This window comes from Leuciscus leuciscus (assembly GCF_965113295.1).
Source record: "Leuciscus leuciscus genome assembly, chromosome: 10".
NCBI classification, from domain to species: Eukaryota; Metazoa; Chordata; class Actinopteri; order Cypriniformes; family Leuciscidae; genus Leuciscus; species Leuciscus leuciscus.
This window is the reverse complement of record NC_138734.1, coordinates 36216055-36237815: the sequence shown is the minus strand read 5'-3', so window position 1 is coordinate 36237815 and position 21761 is coordinate 36216055. Positions and strand designations below refer to the sequence as shown.

General features: G+C 37.5%; 1 protein-coding gene across 1 annotated transcript in view; it reads right to left on the bottom strand.

Moving 5' to 3' along the window:
* zfpm1 (zinc finger protein, FOG family member 1) overlaps positions 1 to 21761 on the bottom strand; it is an 82833-nt gene that overhangs the window by 12824 nt on the left and 48248 nt on the right. The window contains exon 4 of the mRNA XM_082182465.1: positions 6679 to 6812. Coding sequence (XP_082038591.1) covers positions 6679 to 6812 — 134 coding nt within the window. The remainder of the gene's footprint in view (positions 1 to 6678; positions 6813 to 21761) is intronic.

Sequence of the window (21761 nt, the reverse complement as noted above, 5' to 3'; positions counted from 1 at the left end):
CTCAAGAAACATATTATTATTATCAATGTTCAAAACAGTCGCACTGCTTAATATTTTTGTGGAAACAGCGATACATTTTTTCAGGATTCTTTTATAGAAAGTTCTTTTATAACATTATAAATGGCTTTACTGTCACTCTTGATCAATATAATGCTTACTTGCTGATTAAAAGTAATGACCCCAACATTTTGAACTGTAGTGTATGTGAGAATAATCAGATATCGTTAATATTACAACTTGTAAAACATTTTTTTTTTAAATGAACCAAGTAACATGCTAGTCAGAGTGTGTAATTAATACGTACATTATTGAGTGCAATGTACTAAACAGTATCTAAAACACAAAATTTGTAAAACATGATCATAACCAGGCATTCTGGGCCCCTATTCTGGGGGCCCTTGAATCATTCCTACATTTCACACCATCAGTCACAGCCCTGATAGAACTAAAATTTCATTTTTGTGGATTACAATTATATGTCACTTCAGATTACAATGGACTAAAATGGATAGAATACAATGAAATATTAACAAAATTGAACAGATATGTTAAAAGAAAAACTATGACTAAAATGAAAACTAACTCTTCTCCCACTTTATGTTTTTTCAGTACCGGTCCTCTCTACCTCTCTTTCTCATTTTTCTGCTTTTTACTCCAGCGTTATCTTCTTCTGTTCCTGTTTCTCTACTATCTCCACCTTTATCCCTCTCCTCATCTGTCCATATCCCTCTTTTCATGCTCCGCCACACTCTTTGTCTCCATCTCCTTCTCGCTATCTATTCCTCTCCATATCTCTCCACACATCCCTTTCTCACTTTTCCAACCCCTTCTCCCAATCCTATCCCTCTGTCTATCCCTCTCTCAATCTCCTTTCCACAGGAAATGGTTTCTTTCCCAAAAAGGGGGGTGGGGGGGTGAAAAAGGGGTTCATACTGTCCCAAACAAAGAGGTCAGTGTGTGAATCCTCCAAAAATACAGAGAAGAAAAGGAAGGGCGATAACAATCAGAAACCTTCTCTCATCCGCCTCTCTCACACACACATATCCTTTTTTCCCCTCTCCTTTTCTCCATCTTTCCCTTTTTTCAGGCCTCGTTCGCACACATACAACCGAAAGCACTTACGCACATGTATTCCTATGTATGAACCCAAAGCAAACAGCGGCACATCTCCGCCTACACATCCCTCCAAGAAAACAGCATCCAGGTGAGATGAGCAGCATGCAAATGACATGTAAAAATGGGAAACTGTGATACTTAAAAAGGTGCGATAAGAGATTTGAAAATGAGGCACTCTTGGAAAGCGGGCTCCTGATCTGCCGGTGATCGGGCTCGGAGATAGAGGAAGGTTTCCTCTCTCCACTCCCCACCCGTCCTATCTCTCGCTGTCGTTTTCTCCACCGTAAAGCCTGCAAATCCAAGTACATGACGATGCAAACTGTACGTCTTTACACATATCTGAAGTGATAAGTGTTGTTGCTTCCCACAAAAAAAATATTTTATTAATCAGTATTTTTGTGTATGTGCATGTATGTATATATTAGTGTTGGCAAGATACTGGAATTTCCAACTTCGATATGATACCTTGAAAAATATTCTATTACCATTTTTGATACCACAGCCATATATACCACCATACAAATAATTTATCTCATAATTTTTTGATAATGTGGGTAATATTGTTTTACTTTTTTTTTTTTTTTACATGTTTAAATACAGATTAATGCTCACAATTAAAGTTACAAAAGTTATTCAGTCAAGAACAGAGATTGATTTTCTTTGTCTTTTGTTCTTTGATTAACCTGACAGACAGCACTAGGAATATTAGGCTGCTGTCACTTTAAGAGTTTATGCACAGATCCAATATACCGTTACATATGTGTTTTCTCTCAACTATTTTTGTTCCAAAACTGACTGCATTTACCTGAATACTCGGCAAGATAGGCATTGTGACATCATTTTGTATGTATTTGACCATTTAAGCGGAATAAGCCACGAAAAAGAAGTCCATTTGGTTCTCGCGAGCGGTTTGAGTGGCGGCTTCGAGAGCGGCACTTAATATAGATCAGTGGTGCACACGTTTTAGGTGTGAGCGCGAAACCTGTGGGAATGAGTAAAATAATGCGCAATACAATCACTATTTAACCGGAGTGAATGAGACGAGTGAGTGAGAGGAGGCGGGTGTGTGTCAATTCGCCGTCGGAGAGAAGATATCTATCTATATATTTATTCACATACACACAGTATATATGTATAAATATACACACATACACAAAGTGGAGTAATTTTTTTAAAGAAATTAATTTTATTTATTGTAAATTAATTAATTTATTGTAAATTGTAATATAATTTCACAACATTTTTTAAAAATATTTTAGATTTTTTTAAAAAGAAGAGACTTAAATGAAAAAAATCATATCGACCCCAAACTTTTGAACAGTCGTGCATTCAATTGAGAAGAAAAAAAATTACTAACAGGTCCTTTTGTATGGATTATCACTTTGATAACTTTTGATACGTTCTATATTTGTTTTTAATTGAAAAAAAAAGTGAGGTTTATGTTTAAAATAAAAAAAGAGGTAAGAAAAATTATATATTTTCTAAAAAGATGAATCTAATAGAATTCTTTTTTTAAACTAATTTTATTAATATTTACATTTTATCAAACAACAACACAAAAACACGAAATCATTTTTTGTAAAATCTCTTTACACTTTAGTTCAAGAGGTCCTAAAGAGGTTTTAGTTTTGTTCAATTCTCATTTTTATTTTTAGCGAGTCTTCCATTTAAACATCTCCTTTCGATGTTCCAACCTATTCCGCTACATTTCTGCACTTCTGTGAATGGAGAGAAGAGAAGTCCACAGGTGCCAATGTGTGATGCTCTCAATTGGACTCCCATTTGAAGCTTGACTTGCTTTCCCTTTTATCATTATGCAGATAATTGAGAGAGCCAATAATTAAGGGTATTCATGCATTCCTTTCAGGGAAAAGCATGTGTAGCGAGGGGTAACTCTCTGAGATCACTCTACTGACAGATGTAGATAAACCAGAGATTGGGATGAGGGTAAACAAACCCTATTGGTGCGAGAAAGAAGGGTGGGCGAGAGAGGAAAAAGAGAAAGATGAAGAGCGCTCACCTTCACGTGTCCTTTGTGGGGTGGCAGAGAGGGGGGGGTAAGTGGGGCTCCCCCCAAAAAAGTGGGCTGGAGAGCAGTGGGTGGCGGGGCTTATCTGAGCAGTTCTCCTGGAGAGATTATTGGGGGATTAGTTGGGACGCTTGTTTCTAAAACATGATGAAAAGGCGCTCGGTGCATGATAACGCTTTGAACTCCCTACCCGCTACCATCGTGCCTTCGGGCGGTGTTCCACGAAATAACAGGAGAGGCGAAGTGGAAAGAACAATGGCGACGTGGTAGTGGAAGTCGTTCTGCACTTGTTTGCAACTACAGCGAACATTTTTTTGAACCACCAAAAGTCTGACTGACAGTTCTGCTCATGTCAACATCAATAGTAGGCTAATCACAGCATCAATGACATCCTTACATGTTTACAGTATATGAATACATTAAGCTATGCAAAATATTGTTACAATATCAAATATAATGCTTTACCATTAAAAAATGTGGGTTTTTTTAAGAAATGTATGCTTTTATTCAACAAGGATGCATTATTGATCAAAGACTTTTGTTACAAACGATTTCGATTTAAAATTAATTCTGTTCTTTTGAACTTTCTATTCATCAAAAAAATCCTGAAAAAAAAATGTAGCATGGTTTCCATAAAAATATTAAGCAGCACAACGGTTTTCAACATTAATAATATTAAGAAAATAAGTTTCTTGAGCATTAAATCAGCATATTATAATGATTTCTGAAGAATCATGTGACACTGAAGACTGAGTAATGCCTGAGGAAAATTCAGCTTTAGTAATTTTAAAAGACATTACAATAGACAGTTATTTTAAATTGTAATAATATTTCACAATATGACCCTGTTAACACGGTTTCTGATCCAATACATTCAGCCTTGGTGAGCATTTTAAAAACATTTAAAAAATCTTACTGACCCCAAACCTTTGAATGGTAGTGTATATTATAACACTATATAATATGCATAATATTGTATAAAAGTACATATTATATTTATATTATCCATAAATCTGATAATATTTAGTAAAGATGTTTTGATAAAATAAAAAAAACACCAAATGTCCTGCCAAACATTATACAGTGATCCTAAAAAGTATTAGAACACTTGACCAATTCATACACACTTAAAACTGTCTGAATGTAATTATATTAGGAAACAAAATAACAAATCATGCTCATCTGTAAACAAATTATGCTAGAGCTAACTTGACTTTTCCTAATCATTTTTTGATCCCTCAAAATCAGTCTTGGTTTATTATGTGATCCAAAAACATTCATACATTTTAAAACATTTACACATTTTAAGTGTAAATTAACACATTTTCTCGTTTTGAGTCTAGTGTCGTATTTTGTTTACATGTCTATTAAAACACAGGTGTGTGCAACTGTGCATAACTGCTATTTCACAAAATAACGTATGTAACGGCAATAACGGATCTGTATGGAAACTGTCACTTATCCAAAACAACTCTTGTTAAAACAACTCATAAAACCTTATGAAATCATGAAGACACCTGAACACAAAGAGACAATTGTTCATATAAGCTTTTTCAGTCTTTGAGTTCTCAATGACATATTCAAATAGATACAATGTCATGGCCGTTTCGTAAATATGCAAATTAAAGATTTACATTAAACAGACAGCTCTAAGTGATAATAAATACAAAAGGACCTGCTAAAACAGGACGTTTTACACAAAATGTAAAGAGAAGCTTCTCTAAACATCTTAACGCCTATGAATTCCTCATGGACACAGTACAAATAAACAAATTAGATGTGAATTAGATGTACTCTTGAATGACCAAAACCAATACAATTCAGCTTGAAATAGGAGTGTGCGATATATATCGTCTTCGGTAATATCGTAATTGTTGTTTTAACGATGTGTGATCTGACATTATTGAGTATTTCCATCACTTTACAAAAACACACCTAGAGAGCGCACGCATACGCTATACATGATGTAGTCTAGTTAGACTAGTGCACTTGTGCATTTAGAGTCCACGCTTTCACTACGTGATTTAGGCTATTAAAATGCATTAAGAATGCCCTCAATATTCAAGATAAGGGAGCAAAAATAACTCTGTATGTCTTTTATATCATTTAATATAGTTAATATCACACACAGAATATGAAGAATATCAAAAACGTACAGTCTACAGCAGTCCTAAACCTGCCAAGGTACCAAGTTAACAATAAACGCACTCAGCAAAATATTATCTAATTATCGTTATTGATAAAATTGATATCATCTTATGTCAATATCGCATGCCCCTAATATGATAGTGTATCTTGTTAGAAATTAGTTTACTTTAACTCATTTACAAATAGCACACTTTGCTGTAACCCAACCCATTTCATGTCTCACAGTGTCTCAGATTAAACTCTAGGACAGGGAGACGGAGAAATACACAAGTACAGTCGTGACAGGACGGACCCTGACACCCAGTGACCCCAGCAGCTCCAGACTCAGGAGGATGTGGAGGGACGGCGAGAGATGCCGTAGGAATGTGAGATTCGACACACTATCTCTTGCCAGATACACACTCCTTCAACGAAGTGATAGCGGAGCGAGAGCAAACGCGATAGAATGCGAATGTGAAAGTTCTGAGCCGAAAATCATCAACAAAGCCCTGCCTCGATAACGAGATTTTTTTTTTGTAAAAAGAGAGAGAGAGAAAAAAAAAAGAGGAAGGGAGAGAGATTAGGAGGAGGTGAAGGAAAGGTGCAGGGAGGGGAGGGAGCGGGGGTGCACGGCCTTAGAAATTCTCATAATAAATGAAATCTTAGAAATGAGAGCCTATCAAGTAGAAATCAATCACTGGGGTTTGTTGTCCAAGAGGATGGCGCCATACTGAGATAAAAGAGAAGCGTCCGTCTGGGGGGTGGGGTGGGGGGGTCTAGCCAATCACGTGCAGGGACGGCCGAGCGCAGTTCAGGGGAATAAAGATGACACTCGCTCAAAACCTGCACTGCCATTTGCATACACCCATACTCCCGTGGATTGCTCCTCACTTTGAATCAGTGCAAAGCAGCCGTCCGCTCATTCATCCTCAATTAGCGCCAAGGGGGGTGAATGATAAATTCAATCCCGTTTTACTTAATACACAATACATTTTACTGACTACCTACTCTTGAATCAAACCAGTTTGGAAAACATGCAACATTTTGTATGCATCCATCTTCTATGGAAATCAGCCAAGCGAGGAACTTTGCCTGTGTGTAAAAGTGTGTACGGGTCTGTGTTATCTTTAAAATGTTTGAGAACACTGCATGAGCCAGGAAACCTCTCCCAGAGCTCACATCACATGATCATCAGATGGACCTACAGCACATGACTGATACTCTAATACAACTCAAGGCTACAGTTTATGGTAACATGTCCAAAAACACTGATATTACCAACTCCAATATGGTAATAACATGTTATTTGTTTCTAACTGTAATGTTAGAGTTATGATAGAACAGAGGTGGGATAGGAATCTTAACCAAATATCCTCATGACACGATCGCTGACCCCTCACCCTTACCTCATTGGCAGGTCCGTCTGCGGTCTCTCCTGATTGGATGCTGCCAGAAAACGGACCCCACACGGTGTCACCTGACAGGTCCCTGAGGGCCAGGACCTTGAAGTCATCAGCACCGCCGCTTAGCATAAGATCATCTGTTTACACACAGTGGGAGAAAGAGTGTAAATATATCAGCACAACAATTATAAAAGAGGAGTGTTCGTTTGTTTTTTGTCGATCGCTAAGGTGATAGCTAGTGCTCATACTTAAAAGAATAGTTCACCCAAAAATGAAAATGAGTAAATGATGAGAACATTTTCCTTTTTGAGTGAACTATCCCTTTAAGTAGGAAAGCATCGATATTAAAATTCCAGCTGATAAGCTGATAATTATTTTCATGTTATGGACGATAACCGACAAATGGTCACCATTAAAATTTTGTCTAAATAAATAACAAATAAAACACTAAAAACCAATAGGCATAAACAAATGTATAATGTACATTCGTGCGGAGATAACATTTAACAGTGTTATTAAATTTGAAGTGTTTCTAAAGATTAACTTTCAGTGAGAATTAGATGTCTAATTTTAAACAAAAATCAATAACGTAATATGATAAAGAATAATTGAAAGAATGATAAATAAATAATAATAACACAGGTGAAAAAGATCCCACAGGAGGGATCTGAGCCATTATCTAGGAACCAGAATACCAGAGACACGGAGGCACTTTTGACTTCGTTGAGCCAGCAAGCAACAACCTAGCAATCCCATAGCAATCCCAAAAAACACCTTAGCAAACCATTTCTATTTCAGTCATTATCCTTAGTATCATTTCAAAAACAGACTACCAAGTCTAGTACCACTAGGGGGAGTTTGGCGCTCACTGAGCAGTGACACTGGCCCAAAACAGGGACAACTTCTGTACTTCCTATTAGAGATAAGTGCAGTGGTGATGGGAGTCAAGGCTTTGGTGAGTCACAAACACAGGCATAACACAGGAACAAACACAGGCTCCACAAATAGAGATAGCCTATAACAAAGCTGACACAACACCCAACCGTTCACTCAACCTAGTATTTATGTTTTACAATATACATTTATTAGAAAAGCTCTTCCGCACACGTCCCCTCTACAGTTGGTAACTTTAAAAGTAGAGTCGCTGGAGAGGCCGACCTGTGGTGGTGCTACAGTCCATTCCAGCATCTTCATCCCAGTACAGCTCTGTTTAACTACCCCCTCCCTTTAGCCCCCCCCCCAGCAGCCTCGCTTTTGGGGGTCGGGCTAAAGTGCTGGGACCGATAAGAGTGTTTGTCTAACACTCTCCATGTCAAAACACTCATCTATCTTCTCTGTATCTATCCCCACCAGAGAACAACAGACAGACGCTGATAAAATGGCTTTCCCACAGCCAAGACGTGGAGCGGGGGAGGGCGTGAGGGAGAGAGAGGGCAACAGGAGCGAGAGAGAGGGGTACATAGGTGGAATGGGACGGATGCTGGACAGAAACACGTCACTGAGTGAGAAAGAGACTTACCAGAAAATAGGGTTTTTCCTGAGTCAAAAATGCTCTCGAACACAGTCATCCACACGTGTTCTCTAGTTTGTAATATTTGCGATATGTTTATTCATAAAATAAAATATGTTCACTGTCAGGACAGATCATAAAACAAAATGCCTAGAACTGTTTTATACTTAAAAATCTGTAAATTTAGATGTAAAAAGTCACTGAGTGATTTAAAAAAAATAGTAATAAAATGAAAGTAACATTACGAAAAAGTGGCAGGTCTATTATTTTCCATTTACACTCATTTGACATATAGTATCAGATTGTTTTGTTCCATCTATTGCTATGGTTATCACTGTCAATCGGATTCAACCGCACATTTAAATACAGTTGTCAATCCTTTGCTATGTATAGTTAGCAGCATGAAAATATATCATACAGAAAGTGAGCAAAGATCGCTGCCATTACACTCACTGAAGCTGTGAGTACACAAAGCTGCACTCTTGCGAAAACTCTCGTCATAATCAATGAAGCGGTCTATTCTGTGCACTGACATTTGACATCATGTTTATACTTTGTTGGGTATAATGAAAAGATTTGTGAGCGTGCAGATCTCATCCTGAACAAAAAACTCAGCCGTTTTGAGTGGTGTTCTGACTAGCACATCTGATTTGCCATTGCGTACACGCACTCAATGTGTAATTTTCTACAACGCTCAATGCTGCAAAAACACGTTGTGAATCGAAACCTTTGACACTCTTCACAGAGCACTTATGCAAACACTCACGGGACCGTTTAAAAGCAGACGGCTATCAGAGGGTAGCAGAACAGCAGGTATCATCACGTTAAAATGATCAAATATATCTTTGGCGGGACAAAGATTCATTTTAGCTGCCGTCAAAATATTTTCAATGCAGGAAAAAGCCTTGTCTAAAAGGCAGTATTAAATGATTAGTTATAAATCAGTCAGTGGTGGGTTTGGTTCATTATTAATGAGAGGCTGGGCCTCTATCAGCGGTCTGAAGTCCAGTGTCATACATCCGCAGCACAGAGTCAATGACTCCTATCTACTGCATGTCTTCTAATCTAAAGCCAGCATCAGTACCCACCCTGACCTCTCACATGACCCAATCTTATCACTGCAGCAGACCTTATTACCAATATATCACTGGCATAATTCCCACATAAGCAATTCCTACACCATCTGTGCTCAGCAGATGGTGACTGCCAACAGGTAGATTGTCAAGAGTAAAATCTCAAAATTCTCAGTCTGAATTAGTGAATCAAACGGGAAAAAGGTCCAGGTTCACAAAATAAACAAACAAACAAAAAAAAAGATTTTAAGACCCTTTAAATTCTCGCTTTTTTAAAGTGGCAATTAAGAAAAATTTCAATACCAGATATTTTTGCCATTTCTTTTACTCTCAAAAGTGATTCTCAATAGAATCGATACAAAATTCCTGTAAGGCAATGGCAAAAAAAATCCAATCCAAATCCAAAAAATCCAATAAAATATATTAATTAATTAATTACTTAATAATACATACCGGTACTACTTCTACTGATAATAATAATTATTATATAATTTGACATGGTAATATTAAATGCTATACAATATACATAAAATAATATATAAATAAATATACATAGTTTTTTTTTGTTAGAATAATTCAGTATTTATTGTAAATGATTTATTCGTAAACATCAGAATGTCTTCAAAAAATGTATGTGCCCTCTTTATCTTTAATCCAAATAACTTACCCTCCCCCTTTCAGCGACATCTCTTCTCTTCTCTGATGACGTGGCATGAGGGCGGGACAACCTGTCAGTCACATGAGATTGACCAATAGCAAACCACAACAATTCATCCATCCAATCAATTCCCGATGGACAAAATCAACTCCCGCCCTACACTCTTTCTTGTACAAGAAGCCATTTAAAATGGCTTCTTGTAAATAAATACTAAATTATTCCAAAATATGAATTGTCCATTTTTATTTCATGGTGACTAAGTAAACAGTTCTGTTTAACTTTAACTTGTGTTGAACTTTCCAATCAAGCTAATTGTTCTCAGGGCCTCTGCTGGACAATTTACGAGAACAACCCAAACGGCTTCTCTCGAGTCTAGACCAAGAAGTCTTATCTTTAAAACCCTACCATTTTCCCACACAATACAATGACACAATTGTGACGCTGCCCTTGTGTTAGGCCATAGCAACTTCCCTACAATAACCCCCATCAACCTTATCGATAGCTCTGCGTGACTGGTTCCCAAAAATATACGCCACTCTTATCGATAGCGATGAGTCCACACAGCTCTTATCAATAGCTCTACACACTGGCAGTGTCCACACAGCGCCTTATCAATATGACTGCCTCCGCAGACACCAAAGCGGCCAGTGTGCAATATAAAAAAAGAAAATCACCCCATCATTAACACAACACCATCAGACAAAACACAGACATAAAGAAAGAAAGAAAGAAAGAAAGAAAGAAAGAAAGAAAGAAAGAAAGAAAGAAAGAAAGAAAGAAAGAAAGAAAGAAAGAAAGAAAGAAAGAAAGAAAGAAAGAAAGAAAGAAAGAAAGAAAGAAAGAACGAAAGAAATAAAAAAGGATGAATTCAGCTGCATCACATACAAGAGGGAAACATTCTACAAAAGAGCAGTTCTCGAGCAGCAGTGTGGTAAACACCCTGAAGGCAACACAAATCACTCAATGGTGGGAGTTGAGCAACTAGTCGTACTCACAGTTATCACAGCCGCGTGCTTCCTTTTAAAGGTGCTTTCCTTTTACCTTAGCTTAAAGGGATAGTTCACCCCAAAAAAAAGATACTGTCATTAATTACTCACCCTCATGTCGTACCAAACCTGTAAGACTTTCGTAAATCTTCGGAACAAAAATGAAGATCTTTTTTATGAAGACTGAGAGCTTTCTGTCCCTCCGTTGAAAGCTACGCAACTACCACTTCAATGCTTCAAAAAGTTCATAAAACTAAAAGAAATCCTAAAACTAATCCATATAAATTGAGCGTTTAAATCAAAATTTTCTTAAGAAACATGATAGCTTTATATGATGAACAGACTGATTGTAGGCTGTTATTCACATATAAAAACATTCATCATCTCACACATCAGTTATGATAAACAGAAGCTCAAGAATGTTTGCTTGACACGCGAGAACCAATGAGGTTCATTCTTGTGTTAAGCAGCCGTCTGAGCTTCTGCAAGAACCTATGTAAGTTTATGTTTACTGATCAATGTTTATATCTGAATAAAAGCCTAAATTAAATCTGTTCATCATAAAGCGATTTAGGCCCCGTCCACACTACTGCGTTTTCGTTTAAAAACGGAGACCTTTTGCTACGTTTGCACCTCCCGTCCACACTAAAACGGCAAAAACGGAGACCCAAAACGGAGAAGTTTAGAAACGCTGCCGACCCTTTTTTTTCGTTTTGAATCTCCGGAGGGCGTTTTAGTCTGGACGGGTCAAAACCTCAAAACGGAGGACTTTAGAAACGATGACGTAGTAGAGGCTCACGCTCGGCTCTATGATTGGGTGTCATCAGTCATGGCGTGTTTCTTTGCTAGCAGCTGTTGTGCAAGTAAATTCTGCCTTTTACAATGCTATAACTGCCTACATGCGCCGGAGGCAAGCTATTATTCGAGCGATCTGTGACAATTCCCGTGTGCAGCGGCGGTATCGACCGTACATGGAGCGTCGGTTTTGGGTTAACCCGGGAAGAACCAGCGCATGGTGGGATAATTTTATCAATGAAGTTGAGTTTACACCGGCACGCGCATGCCCAGTGTTGGTGAATGGTCACGTGATCCGCGTTTTCAGTCGTTTTAATGTGGACGGAGATCAATTCTAATACGCAGCTAAAACGCTGGTGTGGACGGAGATCGTATTCGTTTTAATTCTCCGTTTCTAAACTAAAACGCAGTAGTGTGGACGGGGCCTTAGTCTCTTCAGAAAATTTGGGCAAAGCCAATTCGTATGAGTTTGACGATCTCTTTATGAACTTTCTGAAGCGTCAAAGTGGTAGTTGCGTAGCTGTCAACGGAGGGACTGAAAGCTCTCAGATTTCATCAAAAAGATCATTTGTGTTCCTAAGATGAATGAAAGTCTTACGGGTTTGGAATGACATGAGGGTGAGTAATTAATGACAGAATTTACATTTTTGGGTGAACTAACCCTTTAAGGAAACCCAACCAAAAAACTCTGTGGGATCCAAAATGTCCTTCTTAAAACAAACTATTCTATATGAACCTGTTTGTGTTTGACTTCTTACATCATTTGCATGACGGGGTTGTTGATCCCAGATATTTTGAGTAAAGCTGGCAGTCAGGGTCAGGGTCATGGTGTGTCATGTTTAGAACAATACTGATTATAAAAGAGCTCAAACTGCCAGAAAAGAGACAGAAACAGAATGCAGTGGAAGACGGTTACTGATGGCCTGTGGCTTTAACTTTTTCCTCTGGGAGTATTATGTATAAAACCCAGACACACACACACATAGAGGGGAATTGAATAAACAATTGCAGAATTACATCACGCAAACATCCCAGATTTTCCAACCATGTTGCAATCATTACCTGCGGCATTATTACTACCATTATGCTAAAACAACTGGGAATGCATAGTACATCGGTACCATTTTGGTAAAGGACAATATTCAATATATTTAGCCTAATTGTGCATGTGTCATTTCCCTGTTTTTACATTTAGGTTGCCTTTGAAAATGTAAATTTAATGTTTAGAAAATCTGAACATGAATATTCATTTTTCGAGGTGTACATTATAATGGTGTGATACCTTAATTCACTAGTAGCATTTAAAATGATTGATTTAAGTTATTTTTTATTTTATTTAGACAAAACAGTATAGAATTTTAATATCAGCCAATTATCAGTAATTAGACATGACATGAGAAATTATTGTCAGCTATTTAATATTGATAGTATCCACCAGGATTTAAACATCAATGCATCCCTAAAAACAATGCATGGGATTAACCAACACTATTCATTCTTAGTGAATTCTCCTCTCAATACATTTAGATATTTGACAGGTAACAGCCTCATACTTAATTTTCCTTTTGGCTTTAACCTTATCAGACATGTTCCTGAAAAACACAAACAATCATCCTCATATTCTCATAACAGCAACACTGAGTGAGTTCATCTTTTAAAGCTCCAGTGACTCCTCTTTATTGGCTAAAAAGAGCATGTAGTTATCCAGTCGGGCCCCATTCAGGTTTTCCGTAGCTCTTTGGGCTTCTCTATCAGGACTAATTGATTTTTAAAAAGACTATTGTTGATATCAAATGAGCAGATCGCTCCACAGCCATTGATTTTTTGACACAGTACAACAGGAAATCTTTATCGGAGCCACACTCCGACCCTACGCTAATAGGTGGGGTTTAACCTCTGCTGAATGACAAATCCCACACTTTCCTAACCCATAAAGAGTGAAAATAGAGTGTGTAAGCGTGTTTGTCAGCGAGCATGAGTGTAACACAAGTAGAGGAGTGGCTATTCTGTAGTTCATCAGCAGTGATCAACACGCACACACACACACACACTCCCTGATAACTCACCCAAGCATCCGTCGGTCAAAGAGTTCGGTTGAGAAGATACAAATTTCTAGGATAGGCATCGTATATTCAGCACGGCATCATTTCCATTTTACCCTTATTTTGCTGGGTAGAGATAAGACACCTGCGTTCGCCACTCTCATCAGATGAGCTTCAATAGAACTTTATCATTGACATTTACTACTGTTTACACAACTAATTTCTCTTAACTGTACTTCTGAACTTTTATCTGACCAACACAAGGCCTGGAGAAGAGCTGATGCCAAACAGCAAATATGCAAAGGGGTAGGGAAGATGAACTATAATCAAATAGAAAGCGTTTCACACTGCTGCAAATATGTGGCTTTGAAGACACATGCCTGGAGAGACAAATAAAGACTTTAAGTAGCATGTTACATTCCACTGTGGAGAAACATTTGAAGTGCTGGAAAGGGTTTATAACAGAAATGAGGGAAATGCAGGTCTGATGGGCACAATAAGAAATATATTTAAATCTAATGTTTGGCCAAGATAATTTAACCAGATGCAAGGAACCAAGAGGATAACTACTGTAAGAGAGCAGAACAAACCGTTGTGTAATGAATCATGCTAGATAATTCAACTTTAGCCTACCTAAAGTGGAACAAATTGAGAGTTTTGTCCTGTATTTTAAGGGGTCAGAAACTAGGGTTTAGTTACTTCACAGTCACAAACTATGATTTGCTACAGAGACATTCGTTTTTGGAGAGCTTTAGATTGGACAAAAATCTGTGTAGTGCAAGATGAGCCATCAGTTTTGTGGTCCATTTTCCTTCACGTGGAACAATGAAAATTTTAAATGCGTATTTATCTGCTAAAAAAAGGATTTTAGCTTAGAAAAGTATTTAGATTTGCTTCATAGCTAATAGACACATCTCTATTAACTCACATAATTTTCATTTCATGGGGTTTTTAAACTGACGCTTAAACAGGTAATACGTTGCTTTAGGAGAATAGTTTTGTGTTCAATTCTCACCCTTAACGCTGCTATTTTAATTAATTTACACATTTGACTGTCTTCTGGTTAAGAGACCATATAGATGCTCTATAATCTTCTGTATGACTGCAGGCCTGATCTTGTGTGTGTGCGCCTTTTCAACTGCTTTTCCTTGTCTTCCACCACCGTTACCCTTTCACAAATTGAAAGTGAGGACCTTCCAGAAACTCGTCCTGATAATCACACATAAATTAATTAGAAAATGTTTCTTGACATTCTCGCTGCATAGACAGGGGAAAAGACTCCGGGAAAAGCCATCAAATTAATTGTACGGTATGTGACTTTGATAATTAATTCAATAATTATTTCATGTCTACTTTAGCAACTCCTTCTGGCTGGAAAAAAAAGGACATTTTGATGATAGCGGCGTAAGGATTTAGATTCTGAAAGAAAAGTATTGGAAATAACACTGAAATACAGAGGTGAGAGAATTTAAACACTAAAAACATGACTTCAGTGAGTGCATACACACATTGTGAACATTTAAAATGCATGAATATCACTGCATTAAATAAAATATCCAAATAAACAAGTGGAATCTGCAAACAAATGATGCTAAATGAACATTTTTCAAGCCATTTTAACTAATTGCGACCAATTCCAATGTTTTGCTTTAAAAGTGTGCTTGTGCTATCTTTCATTACAAAAATGCCATTTGGCTATTTTTTTTAACCATGGCTAAATGGTCTAAATACAATTTGAGGACACTGTGTGTGTTGTAACAAATTCACATACAATGGAATAAAAAAAAAATGTTTGACAATTTATTTTAAAAAAAACAGACTGAAATAGGAAACTGTCTATGACTAAAAGTCTGAAGGAAATAAACTTTAAACTAAACAAATATTTAATCTAATTGGATTTTATCCAACCATTAATCTAATATCAATGCAAAACAGCAAAGCAGCCCTTTGCTGCCCGTTTCTTCACAAGCGGCTATAAAATATTTCTCGCATATTTAAACATGGCACAAATGACAGATGCAAGTGGCACATAGAAAAAGCAAGGCCTGGCGGAGGAAAGATATAGGGCAGGAGGGAGGAAGGACAAACTGAAATGCGGGGCAGTGAAAGAGAGACAGGAAGCGGCAGGAAAGCGCAGGCATCTGATAGGGCTGGTAATCGGCGTGGCAGTGTCCCGTCTGCAGCCGCCAGTTCGTGGGCCACATGGAGCAGCTGGGGAGATAGCAGCAGGGGACGGCAGTGAGAAATGTTCCTCTAGATTAAAGCCCACACCTCTCAATCATTAACAGGGTAAGAGAGTGACAGACAGAAAGGGAAGAGTATGTTCTTAATTACAGATAAATACCCCTTCCTACAGTCAATCATCATTGCGTGAGACACACGACACAGGGAAATGCTCACTTATTCACACACGGACGGTTGTTCTAAACAGTTTTCGTGTGACGTGTATTAGGCTGCCGTTGAGCTCCGTTTAACCACAAGCGTGGGACGATCGTCCCGCAGTCTACTGTGCGCAATTGAGTTCCAGCATTCTGCAGGTGTGTGGGATGTGCGCCAAGAGCAATAATACAACAAATGAAATTCAAACAGTGAGAGAAAAAAAATACAAACTGCCAAACTTAAGACACATTTGTAACTGTTAATTTATGAAATAAGCTTTAACTGAATCGATTCAGTTAAAGAACTACAATAAAAAAAGCATGAGTACCCAGAACATCAATTTGTTTTTTCAATTTGTCAATCTGGTTCGCCGTGACCAAAGTGAGGAAGAAAACGTTTCTTAACAAATTAAAGACATGTTAGTCCAGTAGTAGGGGTGCATTTACTCACCCTTAAGTTGTTCCAAACCTTTATGAGTTTGTTTCTTCTGATGAACACAAAAGAAGATATTTTGAAGAATGTTGGTAACCAAACAGTTGATGGACCCTGTTGACTTCCACAGTATGGGGGGAAAAAAATACTATGGAAGTCAATTGTTCTTCAATAATTCTTAAAATATCTTCTTTTGTGTTCAGCAGAAGAAAGAAATTCTTGAAACGTGAGGTTGAGTAAATAATGACAGAATTAAAATTTTTTGGGTGAATTATCCCTTTAAATTTCAGGCTGATATACATAAGCCAATTATTATTTTCATGTAATGACTAATAGCCAATAAATTGCAGATATTAAAATCTGGTAACACTTTACAATAAGGTCCCATTAGTTAAAGTCAACATGAAACGGAAGTTGCAAAAGTCTTTTCTTCTCTGTTGTGATGTATATCCAAATGAAACGGCTTCACGTACAAGAAAAAATGTAGGGCAGGACTTTTGTCCACTGGGATTTGCTGTGATCTCATGTAAGTGACAGGTTGTCCCGCCCTCACGCCAGTAAACACGTCATCAGAGAAGAGAAGAGATGTTGCAAAGTATTAATTTAGTATATGTCAAAATTAGCATTAACTAAGTATTTTTTTATTGTTAGTTCATGTTAAATGATGTACTGTTAACAAATGGAACCTTATTGTAAAGTATGTCCTAAAATGCTATAGGCAAATTCGAAATAAATCACTAAAGTATAAAGTCAATTATTTGAAATGCTAAAAGTCGTCATATAATTATAATTCGCCGTATTAAAAAAATTGATAATGATGTGATTTTAAGATGTTATTGAATTATTAGTGTTGTTAAAGATAAACTTAAAGGGAGCGCGAGATGACAGCAATGTAAAATGTTACAACATTTAACAGCAACATTTAATTGTAAAAACAAAAACTGAGCATGCAGATAAATATCCAATATATAATCAATATAAACAGATACAGATAATTTACAACTCCAACATGTCAGGGCAGGAATCTGGGGAACACGCTGTGCTGGGATAAGAGGGTAACGTGGGGAAGTGAGAGCGACTGAGAATGGATGTTAACGGTCTGACGCTGGTCCCGCTCTGCTCAGCCTCAGATAACAGCTTCGCCCGAGTCCCTCACAGTGCAGCACAACCACAGCCGGATCTCAGGAAGAAATAATTTAAGATTGCAAAAGAAGGCAAGATAATCAGAATAACTGAAAACCATCGAGCTCACAGGCGGTCTTTCTGATATATCTACACTGCCAATACATTCTCGCCGACACAGGAATGAAGAAAAGAAAAAAACACATTAAGTTTGGTACACTGGCAAAATACCAGGTGCTTCTGTACTTCATGTACTGTCACTCTCTTTAAACACCTGCTATCATGCTCCTTTTTTTACCATTAAGCTGTTACATCATTAAACTTGTTAGTACAGTACTCTCTCTCTATTGCATATTTTTCTAAAGAATCAAAACAAAACAAAACTTCTGCAGCATGCAGAAGATTAATAGTCAGTACAGATCCGCTTTAAGTTTATGTACTGGAGACTTTTTATGATTAGTATTTATTTTGCACTTGTATGTGTAACCCAAATCAGCTTAACCACACTAACCACATAACTGACATTATGTCAAGATTATTAGCATGTTTAGTCTGAGCTGAATTTGTCTGGACAGACACCAACAAAGTGGTTTCAGGTTTCCACTAAATTTTGCTCCCAAAACACATTCAAGAAATTATGAGCAAGACACAAAAAGAGACCAAATCAAGAAATTCTTTTTCGTACAGCAGGATATAGATCATTCAAGGTCTAGCAAAGCATCAGTGCCACCAATGCCCTTCCATTGAGAGTGACAGCAGATCAAAATAAACTTGTGAATGAATCTTTTGAATTAACTTTGAAATGCTGAGCACAATTGGATATTATATCCATACACTGCAGCGCTCTGATCTAAGCTTCCTCATTCAGCAGCGAAACAATGGGTCCAGGGATGAGATTGAATGACTCGCCAGTGAATTTCACTCCTGCAGTCGGGTGTTGTAGACACGTCTGATAAAACCTCAGACTCCAGGCGCTTTTGTCTCCCTGAGAACAATATAAATATGTTTAACAAGGACTACCACACGCTACTCTGTATAACAATTAAATTCAACTCACTTGGTTGAACAGTAATATTCAGTTTTCTACTTCTAGGTTCATCTGATTTAAAGCTGATGTGCGAGTGTTTTACCGTGAAAAAAATGGATACCCAGACTTAAGGTCCAGTCACACTATGAACGATAAATATAAAAATAACTAAAGATAACTATATTAGCATCCACACCAGCGGACAATAGTTTTGTTTATTCTAAGCGTGTGCTTGTTTGTCACTTTAAAAGGCTTGAGCTTGTTACAGCAGGATGGATTCTGATTGGCTGTCAATGTTTTTATCGTTCATCCGCTGGATAAAATCATTTTGAAAGTGATTCCAACGATATTGTTTCTCTGTGCCGTTATCGTTATCGTCTGCTATTCTTTAATATTGAGAACGCTTTATAGAACTATATCGTTATCTTTATCGTTAGCATTTTTATCAGCTGGATAAAATCATTTTGAAAGTGATTCCAACGATATTGTTTCTCTGTGCCGTTATCGTTATCGTCTGCTATTCTTTAATATTGAGAACGCTTTATAGAACTATATCGTTATCTTTATCGTTAGCGTTTTTATCAGCTGGATAAAATCATTTTGAAAGTGATTCCAACGATATTGTTTCTCTGTGCCGTTATCGTTATCGTCTGCTATTCTTTAATATTGAGAACGCTTTATAGAACTATATCGTTATCTTTATCGTTAGCGTTTTTATCAGCTGGATAAAATCATTTTGAAAGTGATTCCAACGATATTGTTTCTCTGTGCCGTTATCGTTATCGTCTGCTATTCTTTAATATTGAGAACGCTTTATAGAACTATATCGTTATCTTTATCGTTAGCGTTTTTATCAGCTGGATAAAATCATTTTGAAAGTGATTCCAACGATATTGTTTATCTGTGCCGTTATCGTCTGCTATACGCTGATTTCACGCAGCCGCCATTTTGAAATCGAAAGTGAGGCTCCGGTGGGAAGAACCCCGGAAGTAAAGATAAACAACAATGCCTTGGATTACCAACCTGAAGCTGCTGCCGCGATTTACACTATTGGATGTTACTATTCAATCTAGGATATATATATAGTTCATTCCTGCTTCTTTTTTTACATTCTGAATTATATATAAAAAAATATATTTTATTTATAAATGAATTTCACTGTATATAGTCTAAAGTATGAAAGAAATGTATGTACATTTTTAGAATTGACACAACATCATTAAACACAACAATACGCCATCGCATTCACGACTCTCCTGTGATTAAAGGCGACACTTCCGGTTTTCTTCCCACCGGAGCCTCGCTTTCGATTTCAAAATAACGGCTGCGTGAAATCAGCGTATTCTTTAATATTGAGAACGCTTTATAGAACTATATCGTTATCTTTATCGTTATCGTTTTCTTTCACGATCGACAATAGTTTTGTTTATTCTAAGCGTGTGCTTGTTTGTCACTTTAAAAGGCTTGAGCTTGTTACAGCAGGATGGATTCTGATTGGCTGTCAATGTTTTTATCGTTCATCAGCTGGATAAAATCATTTTGAAAGTGATTCCAACGATATTGTTTATCTGTGCCGTTATCGTTATCGTCTGCTATTCTTTAATATTGAGAACGCTTTATAGAACTATATTGTTATCTTTATCGTTATCGTCCTTGGTGTGAACCTTTTTTCCCAGAGGTTAGCGTATTTATTTCAATTGTTTTCAATTTAAGGGGGTCGTTTTTAAAACACCAGCAGCGTGACAAGGCGCTGAGCATCTATTTCTAGAGCATCTACCGGTCGCCGAGAGTTGTAGTGAGAGTTGTAAATGTTCAACTTTGGGTAAAACGAAGCTCTCATAACTGTCACTTTTTACCCAGTCGTCCAATCACTGTGGATAAGGGGCGGGACAAATACCACACCGACCAACCGTCACATTCTGCTTGTACAACGATAACAAACGACAACAAACGACAACAACAAGCACTTCTCGTCTTCATCCAAAACTAGTGCCAGAGCAAGTATGTTACATTGTCTCGACAGAAACAAACAATTTGCGAAATCAGATACTAGTAACAGTTCCGCGAATATTCCATATCATATAGCACATATAGCGTCTCAACCATAGACTGTAAAAAATATGGACAAAGCGTCTGTGACGTCACGCATAGACTTTCTGAAGAACGGTTTTGAGGCCGTGTATGGGGGGTATGGGCGGCGCCATCTTGTACGATATTTCAATACAAATGTTTAGAAAGGACACAGAGGTGGTATGATGTGTTGTGTCAGATCATGGCCGAGACGTCAAATTTCAGGAATTCCACTCGGCGCAGCCTATGCTCGTTATCAGCTGTCAATCGCCCTTATTTGTCATACATTTTATATCTAAATACGATCGAAACTAACGAGTTAGAAAAAAATTCACCCCCCTCACAGTTGTCAGGCACTCGGAACCTATCGAAAAATACAATAAAAGTCCATGGGACCAACCTGTAAAAACATGAATTTATGCTGTGAAAACGGACATTTTAACATGGGGGTCTATGGACATTTGCTCCCTTTCGGGACCTGCCCCTAGCGGATTTTCGATGTATTGCAGTTTTTCGCACTTCCGGGTAGGCTTCATTTTTCAGATTAGAATGTTGCCGCTTGGTCTCAACTGAAAAGAAACCCACAACACTTTCAAGATCCCACAGCAAGGTGTTTTCAGAAGAGTGTTGGAAACAGCAAGCTGAAAACAATTCGACACACGGCCTAATACAGCAACACTGGTTTGGGGCGAGGCTATATCTTTATCCAACCAATGGAAAACAGGGAGTGTACTCGGGGAAACCTGTTTAAAAACAATCACTATTTTATAAAGATTTTATATATGCAAAAGCCTCTAAGTGGCATCTGAAATTTTCTTCTAGAATGATCCTTTTTATCAAGCTCGTATATTTAAGTTCAGTAATTTCACTTAAATGACAATTAATAGGTAATTTTCATTTAAGTGAAATTACTGAACTTAAATATACGAGCTTGATAAAAAATGATCATTCTAGAAGAAAATTTCAGATGGCACTTAGAGGCTTTTGCATCT